Here is a 19781-nt window from a genome sequence, read left to right as displayed (position 1 = left end):
TGCTTTTCTTTCAAAAACAAGAACATTTTTAAGTAAAACCAAACTTTTGAAAGGTAGTGGAATAAACACCATCAAGTTACCTTTAGGTCGGGGTAGCCAGTGACACATGAAAAATGCATACCAAGTCTTTCATTTTTAAAATCCTATATAGAAGCAATCATTTAGTATTAAAAAAATAAATAAAGTGGGATTTTTTTAAAAAAAAATAGCCGCTACAGAAATATACCGTATATTTTTTATTTTTGAAATTCGACAACCAGTTAATATTAATCTTTTATTAACACTTTTTATTCAGCCATTTTACTGACAATCTATGCCAGATGTTACAGTAAAATTGAGTTTTGCCAACCACTATGTATATATGAAGCACAGTAGTTGTCTATCCCTAAAGGGTGTGTGTATGTATTATAATAATATTGTAATATAATCTACAACTTGATATATTTTAATTTGTATTCATTCAAATTCAGATTTTACCAACCATTATATTTAATATAATATATTATATATAAATATATTATATTTATGTGTATATATATATATATATATATATATATACACACACATATGTATTTATGTATATATATATATATATATGTTTGTATTTATATATGTATATATATATATATATATCTATATATATATATATATATATATATGTCCTTCCCTTAAGCACAGCAAAAAACAAAAACATATAATATTTCATGAATTTGCATTCAGTGAGACGCACCATTTTTGCTGGCGGCCGTTAGGTGTCGCTGTGACATCCAGATCCTCCATTACTGTCCTTCTCTGCCAGCCAGTTTTCGCATCTCTATTGCAGGGGTTGGCGGAAGTGCCGCGTAAGCTTGTTGCCTTCCACCAGCCGGCTGCGATATGGACCGGGTCGGAATGCAGCTGCCGCAGGGTCCGGGTTCGTTGTGCTTTGATAAAGACGAGTTCATGAAGGTTCGGGCTACTAATTATTTAAGTTTCACTGTGTGTTACACAGAATTATTTTCAGAATAACTGCTCGCCTACGCAATAAGTAATTGCAAACAAATATACTAATAAACCTTTCATGTAATTAGACGGTCATGAATAATACTATTATGGGATATCTGCCATGACTATTGCTTCAAACAAGACCTATTCTGGATCAATATATGGCTTGGTTGCAAGTACCATACTTATTACAAAAAGAAAAGCTGAATATTACTAACCCACAGGAGCCTGTGTTGCTTCTTCAGAGATTAAAATCCTTCTCACCCTCCTATTTATGATAGGGCAGAATATGTGTATATAATAATTAAAATTTGATGCACTTTAATTCTGAATTACAATGGGATATGTATAAAACATGACATCCAGTGGGCTGGGCGCAGGGCTGGACTGATGATGGGACGGCGCTGGCACTTTAAGGCCAGCGGCTGCCTGATGACATAAGTTTGGTTGCCGGGTGGCTATGCGCAGCCGCAGACTACGTTTTATGCTTATGTAGAACGTGGCCAGGTATATTCACACTCTGCAGCACCTGATCTGCCACTGGAGCGTAGGATCAGATCAGTACATTGCGTTGTTAGCCAGTAGCCCACCAGGCATATGCTCTGTGTGCCAGATTGCCACTCTGCGCCTGACTGGTCATATCATCAGCAACATTATTTGGGTTTCTACGGTGCTAAGAACTCTTGCACCAAAATCACTGTTTACACATAACTCCCAAAGAGACCGTCATGTATACTTTAAACACCTTATATTAGGATATCTAAGCAAAATAAAAATTTAAATTTCAAAATATTTTAAAATGAATTTTATTCAGGGTAATGTAGAGTTGATAATTGTTTATTAATCAATACACATCAATCATTTAATTTCTCTGCTGAGTGCTGATATTGATGTATCATTCATAGTAACACTCATGCCATTTAGTTTGCCAATACTTAACTTTTATAAAACCTTGAAAGCTCCTTGGCTGTGTCATATGTTCAGGAAAGAAATACTAAGGAAACAAATACTGTTACCGATACCTTCTTGGGGTACCTTCCTCTCTCCTAAACTAGGCTTATTTCTCCTGTTATGGAGGCTACAATCTTTCTAGTTCTAAATTGCTTTAACGAAGCATATCCTTCCAACAAAACAGTAGAAGAGGTAGGATTTGAGTTTATTGGGAAGACACAAACTCTTAATCAATATTAAATATTGTATTAAGGTTAGAGTTGAAGTTTGGTATATCGGACTTGAACCCAATGGGGCTCAAATTCTCTTCATAAGTCATCTGAGACCACTAAATGAGCTGTGATGAATGCTACTAAAATCAGTATACAGGCTCTCACTAAGCTATATGTACATGTTACCAAATGACTTTATAACCTAACTTTTATATTATGTTAACATGAATGTTTGATCTCCACTAGGATGGGTTCGATGTTGATAACTTTATGTCAGAATGCAGAAAACGTGTACAGCTGGAGGATCTTCGGGATGACTTGGAACTATATTATAGACTTCTCAAGACAGCTATGGTAGAGCTGATCAACAAGGACTATGCAGACTTTGTGAATCTCTCCACCAACCTGGTATATTTCATTTTATATTCAGTATTGCTTTAATCAAGATTTGCAGTTTTTCATAACCTGGTTCCCTCTCAGAAGTCTATTTAGTGCCAGTCCTAAACAACCAGCAGCTGTTCATATATCCATTTTAATATCAAAAAGGGTACCGATACAGCATTATTGATGATAATTGAAGAGCTATGGGAAGTTATTTTGAGACACATCGTTGTAAGCTGGCTGGAAGCATATTTCATTCCCTCCTTGAGAAAGTGAGTGGTGCATGAATGAGAAAGTTTGCAGAAGAGCTTTTAGTTGCATCTCCCATTTCAATTTACATCATTGAACCAAGAGCCAACCCCAGTGAGCCTTTGTTCCAGGAATTGGTCTGATTGCCCTGTATGAAACACATTTAAGGCAGTACAAATTTCCTTGGTCCACTCAGTGTTTGAACTGTGCAGTTTGTAGGTCCAAATCAGTAAAATAAATTTTGCTAGGCATGGTCCTTCTTAATGCATAGTGAATTCTGGGGGTTCAAACCACAACTCTCCTGCAAACTCTCCTTCCAGCTCCCATTTTAGTGAATTAACCAAATAAAGTGTGCAATTGAGGCATATCTACAGAGAAAAACAAAAAAGACACATAAGAACAAAACAGAATGAATGAGACAGCTGTTAATGCATGTGATAGCTCTGCTACCACTTTACGTTTTCCCAATGTGCCCATTTTCTCACCCCAGGTATGGGAAGGCTTTTGAAACACATCATCAAAGTGCATCTAGGGGTGATATCTGATGCCTTACTACTAATGTGGTTTATATGCTAGAATAACACATATAATGTAGTTTATAAAAATGACGTTTTCTTTAAGAGGAGGGAAAACGACAAAATCTCGCTTAGCTGGGCAAAGCAAATTAAGCGCTGTCCTTTAAGACTCTTGATCCGTGTTTTTTCTTTCACACCGTATGTTTGCTTAGAAAAAATAAATAAAGGCATGTTTAACAGGATGATGGATCTTATCTGCAGCAACCATGTGTGTGTATAAATAATGCCAGGACCTTTGTTTTATTGTGCTCTTGGTGAAAGTCCTCACGTTTCCCGAGCTTTTACAGTGGAACCCCAAATAGATACCGTGGAATCTGCTTGCTCAGAGAGAAAGTGAACCAGATTATTTGTATTTTTAAAACCGTTTGAATCTTTTTAATGCATTTGCTTTACTTTACCTTTTGAGCATGTGTTCTTCTTGATAAAAGTGAACAAATATTCAATATCACCCCACCCATATATCCCATCTTTATATACAAGAAGCGACGTGTAGTCGTGAAAGCTTGCACTCTGATATAATTTACAAGCATAAATACTGTATACAAGTATAAAGTTTAACCCTATCATTGGATTAAAAGTCTTCCAAACTGATGTTGCTATGTTTGAAAACGTCCAACATTGAATATGTGCTTTGGTTCTCTTGTTGACCAGGTTGGAATGGATAAAGCACTGAGCCAACTTTCAGTACCATTGGGACAGCTGTGGGAAGAAGTCCTGGTATGGCTGACAGCTTTATATTTTTGGTTGTTTAAGATATTGTTATTTCTCCTGGAGTATTCAGTTGAGGTTCATACCTATTGGACCAACATAGAAGAACATGTACCGTTACATAAGCTTTCGGAACCTCAGAGGTTTTTCCTTCAGATGGAAACATGAACACAGTGGTGAAATCAAATTTATTATTTCATAAAGATTTGCAATTTTATATAGCGTATGGCATATAGGAAATATTTTTTCCCTGGCACTGTCCCTTTTAAATCTATAAATCTCATTACATAGGATTTGGAAAACGACAGATGCACTTTCATCTAATCATTAGGTATGCACTGTCCTTTGTTAGTAGAATAATATAGAATATCAATAGACGTATTGTGTTGTACTTACTGTAACTTTTGAATGTAATCTACCATCTAAATCATGTTACCAATGCGTATGTAAATTATTTTTCTGCAGATAAAAAAAAAAAAATAATAATTGCAACGTCTGTGCATATTTTATTAATTTCTTTTATTCAGAGTCTGAAGACATCAGTAAGGGATGTCATCCGGGATGTAGATGAGCGTTTGGCTAAACGTGAAGATATAAGGAAAAAGAAGGTACGAGCTGTGTATTTAGGACTCTTGTACTAACAGAATCATTAAAAAGAGTCCCTTTCATACTGACCTTTTTGAAAATACTGAAACATTGTTAGAATCTGTGTATTCGTAGTGGAAGGGAGCAGGTACCAGTTATGTGATTTACTGTGAAACAATAGAAATAGTTTTCTATGACAGGAAACATTTCTCTGATATATACCAGGATAAAAAGTTACATAAAGATATTTTTTGTCTTCCCTTTTAAAATTCATACGGCATAAATCCAGTTGATGTTTTCTGTATAGGAGAAATTCAGGTTGTGCAGTGCTGTAAAAGGCCTTTAGGTTACCCTAAATTTGTAATCTGCGATAAGAACTTGCGCGACTCAGCATCCTTCCTTAGGTTCCCCTTACAATGCAGGCCTTTGCTATTCAAATAGTTGCCTGGGAGGGCAATTGAACATCCTCTTGCCCCTATACTTGTTGAGTAAATGTGTATGTGAATAGAGGGCTTGAATACAGCTGAGAATTACCGGTATATTCTTTAATGTTCAGTACTGTCCTCGTTTGCACCCTGTTTTTTCTCTCTCTCCTAACAAAAAGCTATTAAAAATTCACTAAACACCATATACAATAATATAGTGGTTTAGTTTAAACTGGTGTCAGCAGAAATGAAAATCTACTGAACTGCAATATAGAAATTTTAAAATGGGTTATTGTTATAAACTAAAAGATTTCTTTATCTTTATCTACAGATGTGTGTCTTAAGGATGATTCAAGTCATTCGCTCAGTTGAAAAGATTGAAAAAATACTTAACTCCCAAAGCTGCAAAGAGGGTGGTTCCGATCAAAGCAGGTCAGTAGAGTGATGCCATCAGTTTATGCTTGTTAGTAGATACAGTCAATCTTCGCTGGCTAGTGTTTCAGCCAAACCCGTTGCTAACAGATGTATAAATGAATCATATAGACACCCATTGGCAGTAGAATTGGTCGTACTGAAAAGCTCAGTGACATGAAATAGGTGTCCTTGAACGAGGAGCTGCACGGAAGCTGAAGATCACTACTCTCAATGCCAAGCGTCAGTTAGAGGGGTGTAAAGCATTACTGTCCACATTGTCAGTGGACTCTGGAGGGATGAATAATGCTTCACTGGAAGTCTGATGGACATGGCTGACAACACCATATTAGTGCCCATAGTTTGGAGTGAAATCTCCAACAAGCTCATATAGGTGTGATGGTGAGGTGCCCCCATACTTTTGGCCATACAGTGTACATCTAGTGTCGCTGTGTCCTTATGGTACATCTTTTTAACTCACAAATACATTGCACGGAAATGGCACTTATGGAAACTGAAATTCCAAGCAAAAAACAAAAGGCATGCAAATAATAGGCAGAAGTTATTTTTTTTATGGGAAATAAAAGAATATTATGTGATTCTGTAAGTAGTCTTGTATTAAAGTAGTGGGGAACTTCCGAAAGGGAAACATTATCAATGTGAGGTTTTTTTGTTACTGCTCAGAATGAAAGTAGCCCTTTTGGCTAGTAAATTCTAAATTTATTGGGTACGTGAGAAGTTTATTCAAAGGAGATGTCTTTTATTGGACCAACACAGAAAAGGGTGTAAAATTACACTTTATCCGTGTTTTTTTAAGCCCGTTGTTGACTGGACAGGTCCTGGAACGAATTGCCACAGAATTTAACCAGTTACAGTTCCATGCAGTCCAAAGCAAGGGCATGCCTCTGTTGGATAAACTGAGACCCGTGAGTATCTGAAATTATATATATTTATACCATTCATGGCATGCATTTGAATTATTTGCTAATGGCATGGACAGAACAGGGCAGTTGTGGTCAAAGCTCTCTCATTTCACTATTCATTATGAAAAGACAAAATGGTCAGGTTTCTCCATCACGAAGGGCTGAGCTGGCCCTGTATAATACATAATTCCACATGCAAGAAGACTTTAAACAAATATTGCTGATTTAACTATACATTATAAAGGACCAGACAAGCTGTTCTTGAAGCAGAAGCTCACCGGAGTGACCTTCATTATGTATAACAGGAAGCTAAATTCACAACTCATATGAGGACTCTACTTTTATTGAATAAACCACATTGTTTCAAGTCGTAACTAAACTTCACATCTTTAAAATATGTATGAGAAGACCATCTGAAAATGTAGCAGTTTGAAGTATGAGATGTGAGTTTTAGCCTGTGTGCTATTAAGGAGATCAGTTTTCTTATCTATGGATGTAGAGATAGATATATGAAGCTTTAAAGAGCATTTATAAATGTGGGAATGTATTCCTGTACTTTTGTGGGAATGATACAGTCATATGATAAGATCATATGAACCTACAGGTGTCATCAAATATATTTTTTCACTGCTAAGATCATAGCACCAGGTATACCATTAGTCCAGCTCCCTAGAACACGAGGTTGGCCAGGTTAATTTCTTGTGACATGTATGTTTTATATATAATTACACATAATTAAATACACACACATATACAAAGCTGACCACATTAACAACAGTAATTTAGAGTGCTTTCTAAAAATGTGTTTTCTTTCTCTTTGCCTTGAAGCGTATTGCTGGCATAACGGCCATGTTACAGCAGTCTCTGGAAGGTCTGCTCTTAGAAGGTCTTCAGACTTCCAACGTGGATATAATACGTCACTGTTTACGGACATATGCAACAATTGACAAAACCAGAGATGCAGAAGCATTAGTGGGCCAGGTGCTGGTGAAACCTTATATTGAGGAGGTAAACTTCACCTGTATAACATCGACTATTTGTGTAAATATCCTCTATGAATATGGGCCACTGTTACTGGAAGCAGATATACATACGTTGTCAACTTGCATGGAAACCTATATGTATTATGTAATACACGGTCTGTGCTGGCTTGGCATCGACCATCTCCCCAACCGGTCCATTGACTAAGGAACGCTGTACCTAATAATGTGGTAGAGAAGTTAATTTGTCACATTTTCTTAAAAACAAGAAAAACGTAATGTGTTCCAGGTCATATACTCATTATAGCCATATGCCTACTCCATGCATCTTTATATGCATTAACCTTTACAGCTTGTGCTCGACGGTTGTTACACATGTCCACCGTCACTGTCAAAACTTCCTTACGTTACACCTAAGCCTCTCGCCCTTCTTCCTTTAGATTTCTTTAAAGAGATAATACTGTCATTTAAAGAAATGGTTTGTTGATCAAGCTCTGCTCATCTTTAACCTATGATTTCTGTGCTTGCAGGTGATAGTGGAACAGTATGTACAGTCTCATCCCAACGGGCTTCAGGCTATGTATAATAAGCTCCTGGAGTTTGTTCCTTACCATTGTAGGCTTCTTAGGGAAGTAACAGGAGGAGCCATATCCAGGTAATAATCCTATTCACCTACCTTCCTCATCCCTACGTGGACCAACTTGAAACAACCATACATATTGTAATTAGGATATAAATTAAAAACTGATGAAGAGTTAATAAATGTCTGTAATAAACTGTCCAACTGGTCTCCGTCACTGGACAAGGTAAAGGGTATGGAAACCATTGAAGCTCTGGTTGACAAATTGACGGTTGTTTGGAATATTAGGTAAAAATGTCCCATAAGAGTGTAGTATGATTTTCTTAAATGGACTGTATGAGGCGCATGAAATAGCCGGAAAACACAAGTTCAGGTGGAAAAATATACATTAATGCAAATATGGCATTGTTAAATAAATAAATAACATTAGAAGTACATGAAAGTGTACGTTGGTGTTCAACTTTAGCTGTCGTGGTGTAGAATGACCACTTGAGGGCCTGATATAACAAACTGTTGAACAATATCCTTGGTGCATAACTGTGGTTGTATATTTTATTATTACCTTTTATTTATTAAGCACCAACAAATTACGCAGCGCTGTGCAATTTTAACACAAAAATAACAAATATACATTAACACATACAGACACAAAGGTTCTGGCAAGAATGGTGGGCTTTTGAGGGCCCCACTTGTCAGCTTACAATTTGAATTGTATTTCATACATGTTTTTTAAATTTTTTTATAGTGATAAAGCAGACATGGTTCCTGGGTATGACTTTTTATTGACCTCTGTTTGGCCCGAAATTGCACGAGGTTTAGAGGAAAAATTACCGTCTCTTTTCAGCCCAGGAAATCCAGACATATTTCATCAGGTAATTAAAACATTGGTCTTGCCATTTTTGTAATCAAGATTTTGTATTGTACAATTAGCGTCATGCTTCAGCTTTATGTCATGCAATTTTAATGCACTTGAATGCAAATGATACCTGAGGGGTCCCTTTAAATTCGACATGATCTCCCTCTTGCAATTGCATGAAGGTATTCTGCAGAATCCCCCCCCATATACCGTATTTGCTCGATTATAAGACGAGGTTTTTTTCCAGAGCAAATGTTCTGAAAAATACCCCTCGTCTTATAATCAGGGTCGTCTTATAATCAGACCTCAAATAGGTCTGATTATGAGACTAAGATCCAGATCCCCCGCAGCGATGCAGAGGACCTGGATCCTCCTGTGTTAACCCCCCCCAACTTACCGGTGCTTCTGAGTCCCCGGTGCTTAGTCCGGGCTGCGTGTAGAGCTCTACGCGATACAATCGCGTAGAGCTCTACACGCTGCCCGGACTAAGCACTGGGGACTCAGAAGCACCGGTAAGCTGGAGGGGGGGGGCATATATATATATATGCCCCCTCCAACTTACCGGTGCTTCTGAGTCCCCGGTGCTTAGTCCGGGCAGCGTGTAGAGCTCTACGCGATTCGCGTGGAGCTCTACATGCTGCCCGGACTAAGCACCTGGGGCTCAGATGCAGGGGACCTGGACCCTCCTGTGTTATGCGCCCCCCCCAACTCAGAAGCACCGGTAAGTTTGGAGGAGGGAGGGGGAGTGTTAAATGGGGGGTGTAAGGCATTTCTGGAGGCAGAGTGCTCTGTGAAATGCCTTTTAACCCCTTTAATGCCACTCTGCCTCCTGAAATGCCTTAAACCTCCCTATATGCCACTCTTCCCCATAATATGCCTTTTAACCCTCTAAGTGCCAGAGTGGCATATAGGGTTAAAAGGCATATCATGGGGCACAGTGGCATATAGGGTTAAAAGGCATATCATGGGGCACTGTGGCATTTAGAGGGTTAAAAGGCATATCATGGGGCACAGTGGCATATAGGGGGTATAAGGCACTTCTGGGGCAGATGTGCATAACTGGGGGGCAGGTTGGAAAATAGAAGGAAATAAAACCAAAATATTTTTCTCAAGCATACCTTTTATTAAAAAAAGTGTTTAAATGAATTAACATTTACTGGTAAAACTTTTTTCCTATAGGGTCGTCTTATATTCAGGCTTTTTCTTTTTTTCCTAAATTAATATTAAGATTTGGGGGGTCGTCTTATAATCGAGCAAATACGGTACATTCCCTTCCACCCCTCGGTTACTTTCTGTACCGGAGATGTTTTAGGCTGAACAGATCTCGCTGCACGTGACATTACTTACCACTGGTCGGTTCCAGTGGTGAATGCTGTGGGCACGGATCTATTCAGACCCCGAAAGAGTAAAACATCAGCACTTGGAGGGGGTGGAAAACTGCAGCTTCTCCCTAAGTTAAATATATTTTTTATTTTTCCCCAACTTTAAACAATGCATATGAAAGTATGCTTTGATTGTTTAGGTGCTCTTTCAGTTTATAATTTTTTTTTTATTAATATCTTTAACATATCCTGATTTAACATACATAGTAGGTAATAATGGCCCATGGCATTCTAAAGAAAGATCCACCTTGCCGATGTAGTACAACTGAAATAGCTGAAGCCCTGAATTAGGACAGAACAGGTCAAAACAGATACAGACAGCGTCTATAGTTTGCTGTCTGGTCCATAAATGATTTAGGGACCAGACTGATACCTTTGTTGTCACCATACTGAATAGTAGTAGTATGTGCTTTTTTTGCTAAATGCGAGGGATAACTTGTGTTTTGCTGCTTTATTGATATGCAAATAATAAAAAAAAACAATTATTATACTTGAAAGTGTTTTTAATTGCTTTTATTTTACTGCTTTTATTTTTTCCTTTTAGAAATACACCATAAGCATGGACTTTGTGAGAAAGTTTGAGAGACAGTGTGGATCTCAAACTAGCGTTAAGCGATTACGAGCTCATCCGTCCTATCACAGTTTTAACAACAAGTGGAATTTGCCCGTGTATTTCCAGATAAGGTGAACACGTGACTCTTTTACTCCCAAAAATGTTCGGGTCAAAAACCTATGCCAGGGTTATCGCTGCACGAAATCCGTTTGAAGCTTTCATAGGGGTTAAGTGAAAAGCAAACAGATTCCATAATGGTTACATTTGTAATTTTTTGCCAAATTAGTTGTTTTAACAGTATATTTTATTCCATTGGTCCAACACTTCTTAACACAAAAAGGGGGAGGAGGATTCCAAGATGCTGTTGAAAGTCTCTTTATATTAACCCTAGATTGTAAGCGTATAACGGTTACTTTGTCGGTTCTGGTTTCTTGTATGTACTGTATTCTTTATAATGATGATATACAGGGTAGGCATTGTCACTAAGATGACTTGATGAGCCCTAAGAACAGTGTAGATAAACCTCCTATACCTGGTTGTTTGAAGATTGGGTTGTCTCATGTCTAACCACTGCTGGGTTCAGCTCTTTAGCCAAGCTTAACCCGTGAAGGTCACTTCATTAACAGAAGCTCTGAAATATTATCGGGAATGCTGAAAGAGTAACTGCAGGCTTTGCATGACATAATGAAATCTCTAAGACAGCTAATACTAATTAATGCATAATGTTTAACAAAAGATATTAATAGGTACCCAAAATTGGTTTCATGTTGTTTGATATCAGTGTTATGTACTTATGAATAATAAAGGTTATGCCGAAGTTTGGGAGAGTATTTGCTGCACCAAAAAGTATTACAATGTTTTGTTTTCCTGTTTAGATTTAAGGAAATAGCAGGATGTCTTGAATCCGCTTTGTGTGCTGGCCTAGAAGATGCACCAGGTAAAATATCTGAGTGCGTGATGTGTAGTTATTTCATAAAATACATTTTGATAACACCCTTTATGTTGCACTGTAATGGCCGTTGTGCATCGAGGGTATAAAACATGTTGTAGTAGCAGTGTTTGGGTTGTATGGCCTGTAATCTGGATATTCTATTGTGCTGTAACCAGTGAGCCTCTGTACAACACAAGAAAGGTTTGTGGTCGCAGTTGTTTCATGCATACGTGTTTGCCTTCCCTTTCAGCTGGCAGTCCTTACTGTCTTCGAGCTTCCCATGTCCTCTGGACCTGCCTGACGTCCTGCTGGTCCGATAAGGTCTTTTTACCTTTACTGGCACATCGTTTTTGGAAACTAACGCTTCAATTGCTGTCACGTTACTGCTTGTTTCTTAAAGAGGTAAGCCTTCTTTATATTCTTATTTATATAGCAGTATTTCTAAAACTACGTTTGATTGCAGAAAAAGTAATTTAGGGACATACTGGCAAAAGTGACCCGTAGCCAACCTCAGATTGCTGAAGGTAGATCAGGGTGGAAGTTTTAACCCCTTCGCGACCTTTGCCGGTTCAGGACCGTCATGACAAGAAGGTCACTAAATGACCTTTGACGGTCCTGAACCGTCAAAAAGTTAAATAAGCTTAGAAAGTGATCAAGGATCACTTTCTTCGCTTAAACGGCCTTGCTGCAATGCCTCGATGTCGAGGCATCCAGCAAGGCCGAGATCGGCATCGGGGGCCATGTCTGGCCCCTCCCCGGGGCGTCAACAGCCGCCATACATTGTATGGCGGCGGACGCCCGTTTTAAAAGCGTTTAGGAGGCGATCAACGATCGCCTCCTAAACTTAAATGGTGTCGCTGGAATGCCTCGATCAGGAGGCATCCAGCGACACCAAACACTTACCTTTAGGTGGGCTGTGACCGCTCCGGAGAGCGGTCACAGCCGCAGCTGCCGGTGATCTTCGCCATCAAGTAAGATGGCGGCGGCCCGGGAACTACAACAATAAAGACGAAAAAGTTCGCTAGAGGGTCTCCAGACCCTCTAGAGAACTGGCTCCACTTGCTGGTTGAATACAGGTACTGCATTCAACCATGCAAGTCAATGGAGCCCAGCTTTCTAATCACTATGTGATTAGTAAAATATTCAAAAAAAAAAATAAAAAATAAAAAAATGGAAAAAAAAAAATGTGCTAACATTTAAAAATAATTATGCAGTGATGTCACTAGATGAACCATCCAGTACCAGCACAATGTGTAAAAAAAAATATAAAAAAAGTATTAAAAAATATAAAAAAAAAAAAATAAAGTTTATTATTTTGAGCAAGTGCTAAAATTTCTCAAAAATCTCAGAGTTAAAATAAAAGCACTTCAAATACCCAAGGGGTGTCTAATATATATAAAAAAATGGCTGATGGGGTAAATTGGAGTGGCCTAGCTCACAGATAGGGCATAGGTACAGACTGACCAAAATGGAGAAAAAAAGCGCACTTCCCAAATGTGGCATTTTAAATCTGAAACAACCCGACAAACCCATGCATGTCGGGTATCACTGCACTCAGGAGATGTTCCTGAACACATATTGGGGGGTTGTTTGACAGTGACATATACCAGAACCTGTATATCTATAACTAAAGTACAATTTGTGTGAAAAAAAATTACTATTACAAAGTTTGACAAAGTGTAGTTCTATAATTGGTGCATGGAAAGGGTTAAAATAACAGCATTCGGAATACCCTGGGGTGTCTAGTTTTCCAAAATATATGGTTTGAATGGGTTAAATTGAGTTAACCGGCTTCAAAGATATTCCAAAGAGGAGATGGAGGCAGAATGACCAAATGACCACCTGGATTACGCATGCCCCAAAAGTAGCCTTTTACCAGCCAAACAATCTGACAAACCCATGCATGTGGGGTATCGCTGTACTCAGGAGATGTTGCTGAACACACATTGGGGTGTTGTTTGATAGTGACATATACCAGAACCTGTATATCTATAACTAAAGTACAATTTGTGTGGAAAAAAAAATAAAAAAAATTACTATTACAAAGTTTGACAAAGTGTAGTTGTATAATTGGTGCATGGAAAGGGTTAAAATAACAGCATTTGGAATACCCTGGGGTGTCTAGTTTTCAAAAATATATGGTTTGAGGGGGTTAAATTGAGTTAACCGGCTTCAAAGATGTTCCAAAGAGGAGATGGAGGCAGACTGACCAGATTTGTTAAAAAAGATTTGGAAATCATAAAACGCTGCTTGTACTTATTGCCCTATAACGTACAAAAAACAGCAAAAAAACATAAAAACATTGGGTATCTCTAAACTCAGGACAAGTAGTAGAATCTATTTAGCTAGTTTTTTTACTTGCTTTTTTAGGTGAGTAAAAGATTTTTCAAATAAAAGTCATAAAATGTCTTTTTTTTCAATTTTTCACCATGTTTTTTTTATTTTTTTTATAGTAAATAAGATGATACGATCAAAATAATGGTATCTGAAGAAAGCCCATCTTGTCCTGAAAAAAACAATATATAACTTATGTGGGTACACTAAATGGGTGAGGAGAAAATTACACCTGAACACAAGCACCACAAAAGTGTCAAAACAGCCTCGGTCCCACAGGGTAGAAAACGAAAAATGAGCCCGGTCCTTAAGGGGTTAACTTTCAGTTCTCGGTTCCCAAAACTCCATTTGCCAGACCAGTTCTGAGGGTTTTTTTTTTGCCTTGGCTGCTAAAAAAAAAAAATTAATAAAAAAAACTTTAAAAAAATATTCAGTTAAGATTAATGTTATTTGAAATTGAATTTGGGCCTGATTTTTTGGGTTATTATTTCTTTTCAATGTTTGTCTTTTGAATGCTTATCTCCAGTTGGCATCTCGGACAACAAATGATGGTAAAACTCCACAGCCAATGAGTAACTTGATCCCCTCGCCTCTGACCACCAGTGACGACCAAGCAAGTGGGTCAGCGCCAGAGTCACAGCCTTCTGTCATTTCCACACGTCAGCTCATGCTTGTTGTTGCAGATGTTGACAAAATAAAGGATCAGGTACAACCAATAAATAATTGTTGACTAGCTAGCATTACAACACCGACATGTATAAAAGGTAAACTCCATCCCACTCCAGTCATATATTTAACTGAAATGATTATTGGGGTCCAATTTGCGTAGGTAATTGATGAAGGCATCCTTCTGCTATCAGAGTGAAAAAATGAGACTTCCTTTACTGCAATAAATATACCCGTTTGCATAGAGTCCATGCATTTAATCCCAAAGTACATACATGCCCAAACAAAAGCCTTCAGTTATGCGAGTGCCGGCTTTTGGGTTTTTATTTTTTTTATTTTTTAGCCTAACGCCCCATGTCTATACAGTTTAATATAAATGGAGGACCAAATCATGTTGGCATACGATACATTTTTGAGGTTGTAATTAATCCAAAACAATTACAAAGATTGCTCAAAGTCTAGCTTACATTATTGTTTTATTTGTGATCTTTTTATTTCTTTTAGTTACCAGAGCTAACAGAAGTAATTAGGCAAAAGCTTGATCAGGTTGGTTTCAAGAACATGTCCATAGTAACAGGTGAGACTGCTTTCATATATTTTATACCGGATCATTGAATGATTTCATTAAGTGTTCCTTATGAGACTTAAGTTACTTGGCAACTTACACAAAAAGTACAGTATTACACACTGGGATTTATTCACTAAAGGGGTTGGCAGGAGGGTTGTGGTTTCAACTTACTATGCAGAGTTGTCTACAAGAAGATCTGAACTGCATAGTTCGGTGAGATGACTTTCGAGAATCCTCAGCGGTTAATATGTTTTAATACAGGGCCATCCAAGGAATTATTGGAAGACAAGTTTGCCGTTCCATCTCACTGGCTTCCCCCAGCAACCAACTTTAATGAATAAATTCCATTGTCGCTGTGTTACATTATTGGAGCTTTTCTCAGAGTCCCAGTTGTTGAGAAAAAAAGAAAACCTCCCATCTAGTTCAGCATTTTAAAGTTATTTACTTTCGGTTCAACCTGGTGTTGGTCCCTCAATATTTTCCTAAAACAAACTTGTAATGAAAGCGATTAATATTAAAAACACACAAAAAATACAGGTCTTCTGTGTTCTTATGTTCCATACAGCCCCACCAGAGAATATTTTTTTTTATTACAACACTACCTTTACTTGGTGCAAATGCTGCAGCTTCAGGGCTGCTGCTGATTACCCCTCATCATTCTGTGTTTGACATCCGTTTTGGCTGCTTGAAACAGCCGATTAATGTTCCCAATAAAAACAATAGGAGTGCATTCGGCAGTTATTCACTGGGGGGGGTTCTGGGTAGACCCCCATGAAACTGTAAGCTCCTGTGCAGGAGACCAAATGCATTTCCTGCGTTGTAAGTAGATGTGGTTGGAAAACGATGGGAAATGTATAGAGGGGGTTCTCATTAGTTACTCAGACACTCAGCTATCAAATGCATTAAAAAGCAGAAGATGGCTGGAGTGTCCCTTAAAGTGCAAGTTGGAAAAATGTTTAACATTTTCTACTAGGTGCACATATAGTAGAACTTAATGGGTCATGCGCAGTATCTTTTTCTTTTTTTTTTTTTTTTTTGCATATTCTTATTCTGCTTCTTTTTTTTTTTCTTATAATATGATCTCTGTAGGTGCCTTAGAGGATACTCTTAATGCAATATCCATACCTCTGTTGGCAATTAATAAGACAATTACAAATGACCTTAGCGAGGCCTGCTTTGCTTATTTAAAGAGCGCCCTGGAGGTCCCCAGGCTTTACAGAAGAACAAACAAGGTTAGTACTTGTTGTAATACCATTAGGTTTAAATCCCATGAATATGTGATTCCTCATAAAAAAGGTTATATCCGAAGCTTAATAGTAGTTTGGATAAGGTTGTGCTATGTGTAGAAGGTAACCACACAGTAACCCAGCTGGTCTCAACTCTTGCTGCGTTTCAGTGCTAATTTGTTAAAGTTAAATCATCACTTTTTATGCCCCCTCCCATCTCATTTAAAAACTATAGCATTATCTTTCAAAAACTGATCAGAAAAAGTTGTTCTTAAGGTTTAAAGACTCATTGAGAAACACATCTTAGCATCCCAGTTTCATTGTTTAGTATAAATTTATATAAAATTTGTTTTGATTATTAACCTTGCTTACATACCAATTTAATACTACTTAGGAATTACCGACCAAGGCTTCTCCTTATGTGGACAATGCCCTGAAGCACCTTTATCAGCTTCAAAGTGAATACAAAAATCTGCTTAAGCAGTCAATCAGAGAGGATTGGCTGAAAGGTGCCTTGTCTGGCAGCATTCAGAGGTATGTATCGAAATGTTTATAAAGAAAAATTGGTCATAATCAGCACAGTTTTTGCTTTTACAGTAGACATTTGGTATCTATGCTCTCTGGGTCAAAAAAGGTGGATCAAAGGTAATTTTGTCCAGTGTGAGACGTGTTAATCTGGGACTCTATTATGTTGTTTTTGACTGTTATTTATTACAGTGTTATGGGTGGATAGATGCAGATAAGCACCTCACTATATATATATATATTTTTTTTTTTTTACTGTACGGCTTAGGCAAAAACAATGACTCAATGCAGATAAACCTTCCATGTATTTGTTATACTATGAGTACTCTTTATAAGAAGAATAGTTATTGCCATAAATGGAGTTATTAGTCGAAGTCAAGATTTAGCCTGCCAACAAAGAAAAATACACCGATCAGCCATAGCATTATGACCACCTGCCTAATATTGCGTAAGTCCCCCTTTTGCCACCAAAACAGCCCTGACCCATCCAGGCATGGAGTCCAGTAGACCTCTGAAGGTGTCCTGTGGTATCTGAACCAAGACGGTAGCAGCAGATCCTCTTTAAGTCCTGTAAATTGCGAGGTAGGGCCTCCATGGATGCATCATGGTGCCATGTGTTCTCCAGGTAAGCGATGCACACGCACCCGGCCATCCCTGTGATGTAAAAGAAAACATTCATCGGACCAGGTCACCTTCTTCCATGGCTCGTTGGTCTAGTTCTTAGGCTCAGTTGCCCATTGTTGGCGCTTTCGGCAGTGGACAGGGGTCAGCATGGGCACCCTGACTGGTCTGCGAATACACAGCCCCATACGCATCAAACTGTAATGCACTGTGTGTTCTGACACTTTTCTGTCAGAACCAACATTAACTTTTTCAGCAGTTTGGCGCACAATAGCTAATCTGTTGGATTTATCCACATGGGCCACCCTTCACCCCCCCCCCCTTTTAAGTGCTTCAATGAGCCTTGGCTGCCCCTGACCCTGTCCCCGGTTCACCACTTTTCCTTCCTTGACCACCCCACACGAGCTGCAGTTCTGGGGATGCTCTGACCCAGACGTCTAACCATCACAATTTGGCCCCTTTAAAACTTCCTCAGATCATTACACTTGCCCATCTTTCGTGCTTCTAACAGCAGAAAAAATGTTCACTTTGTGCCTAATATGTCCCACCTGCTGACAGGTGGTGTAGTGGGAAGAAGCAGAGGAGTCTTTATCTCTATCTTTGTCCATTCATGACAGCAGTGACAAATCATGTTGGAGTATAACATCATAGCCCTGTGGCTTTATTCAGTAAGCATCGCATTGGTGATCCCACTAAATTAACAATATATCAAGGGTCATCTTTCTAATAGTAGAACAATGCATATTTAATGTGATTTATGAAATTTTACTGCAAGTCACTTCACTGTTCAATAGATAAGCTTCATAAAGAAGTCATCAGCTGCTGATTATCTGTAGCTATTGTCTCCTGCAAGTTAAACATGGATACCACTCTTCCTTGTGCAACATTCACCTGCAAACTGATGTGGTTTTAGTTTATTGAAGGTGGCATTCTGGCCCCCCATTTTTTTGTTGCCATGACGATGACACTTTACCCTGTTGTGTTTAGGTATTATGACACTGTATCAGATGTTCTCAGCTCTGTAAAGAAGATGGAAGAGAGTTTAAAGAGACTTAAACAAGCTCGAAAAACCACAACATCGACTAACACATCTAACGGAGGGACTACTGATGATAATAAAATCAGACTTCAGTTGGCGCTTGATGTGGAATATATGGGGAATCAGGTATGCTAAAAAAAAAATTTAAATTGCATATTTTTGTCAGTACCACTTCTGTACCACATGCTGGTACATTCTCTGATCGGATTTAGTACAGTAAATGATCACACTGATTGAGACGCCTAACAATGAAAAAAGAGTGTGAGATAGGCGCATTATGTTTTCTTAATATTTTTGTTTTGTTTTTTCCTTCAGATTGCGAATTTGGGCTTAGAGACAAATGACATAAAAAGCTTCCCAGCTCTTATAGAGTTAGTTCAAGCGGCTAAAGAACAAGCAACAACAGAACAAGCCTGATTTTATCAAATGCACTTTTTTCTGTTATTTTCCTTTCCATTTTATCCAATGTTTCACAAGGTTTTTGGATTTCTAATATTATACAAATGAAAAAAACGGTATATGCGAACAACAGTGGTACTTTCAGGGGAAATCAATATGTTAAAATAAAGTGATTTAAATATCTTGTACATACAATAATAAAGAGATTGATGTCTGAGATTTTCTACTTTACGTAGCCCAAGTGTATAGAGGCCAAATAAAATTCCTTTAAAGCCTATGTATCACTCTACCTCTGAATTTCCTTTTATGCTTGGGATAATCAACATTACTATTTAAGGTACTAATGAGGAACTAATCCACATCCTCTGCATAGCCACAAAAAAAGAAGGTTGTAAACCTAAAATAAACTGTGTGATACATTAACCCTCGGTATTAAGTGTGCAAATGTGCGAACTGGTTATTACGGTGCTTAATGACACTAAACAATATAGGACAAGATACATAAATTGACTTGTTTCCTAAAGAGGCGCTCCAGCCACCCGAGCTTATTCAATTTAAATCACACAATAGTGTAACCTTTTAAGGTTTTTATTTTTTCATCGGAAAACCATCTATCCTCTGATTCTCTGCCAGTTATTAGCCACATCTTTTGTAAAATTGCAGACAGCATAGGGGAGATGATACTTGGCATCTTGATATTTTAATATGCGTTCTTTG

The 19781-nt window shown here is 38.1% G+C and overlaps 1 protein-coding gene across 1 annotated transcript; it reads left to right on the top strand.

Annotated features, from left to right (window-relative positions):
• The first annotated feature begins 822 nt into the window (after positions 1-822).
• Positions 823-19341, top strand: COG2 (component of oligomeric golgi complex 2). The gene is made up of 18 exons (XM_053459749.1): positions 823-948; positions 2394-2555; positions 4004-4069; positions 4588-4668; positions 5402-5502; positions 6299-6407; positions 7233-7412; positions 7915-8039; positions 8710-8836; positions 10747-10886; positions 11631-11692; positions 11937-12088; positions 14547-14726; positions 15191-15263; positions 16344-16486; positions 16875-17014; positions 18614-18791; positions 18981-19341. Exons 1-18 carry the CDS (start codon positions 877-879, stop codon positions 19080-19082), a joined length of 2193 nt encoding a protein of 730 aa, XP_053315724.1. The 5' UTR covers positions 823-876; the 3' UTR covers positions 19083-19341.
• The last annotated feature ends 440 nt before the right edge of the window (positions 19342-19781 follow it).

Source organism: Spea bombifrons, chromosome 3 (assembly GCF_027358695.1).
Source record: "Spea bombifrons isolate aSpeBom1 chromosome 3, aSpeBom1.2.pri, whole genome shotgun sequence".
Classification (NCBI taxonomy): domain Eukaryota; kingdom Metazoa; phylum Chordata; class Amphibia; order Anura; family Pelobatidae; genus Spea; species Spea bombifrons.
Note: the sequence above shows the minus strand (reverse complement) of the source record. Positions and strands in the feature narration are given on the sequence as shown.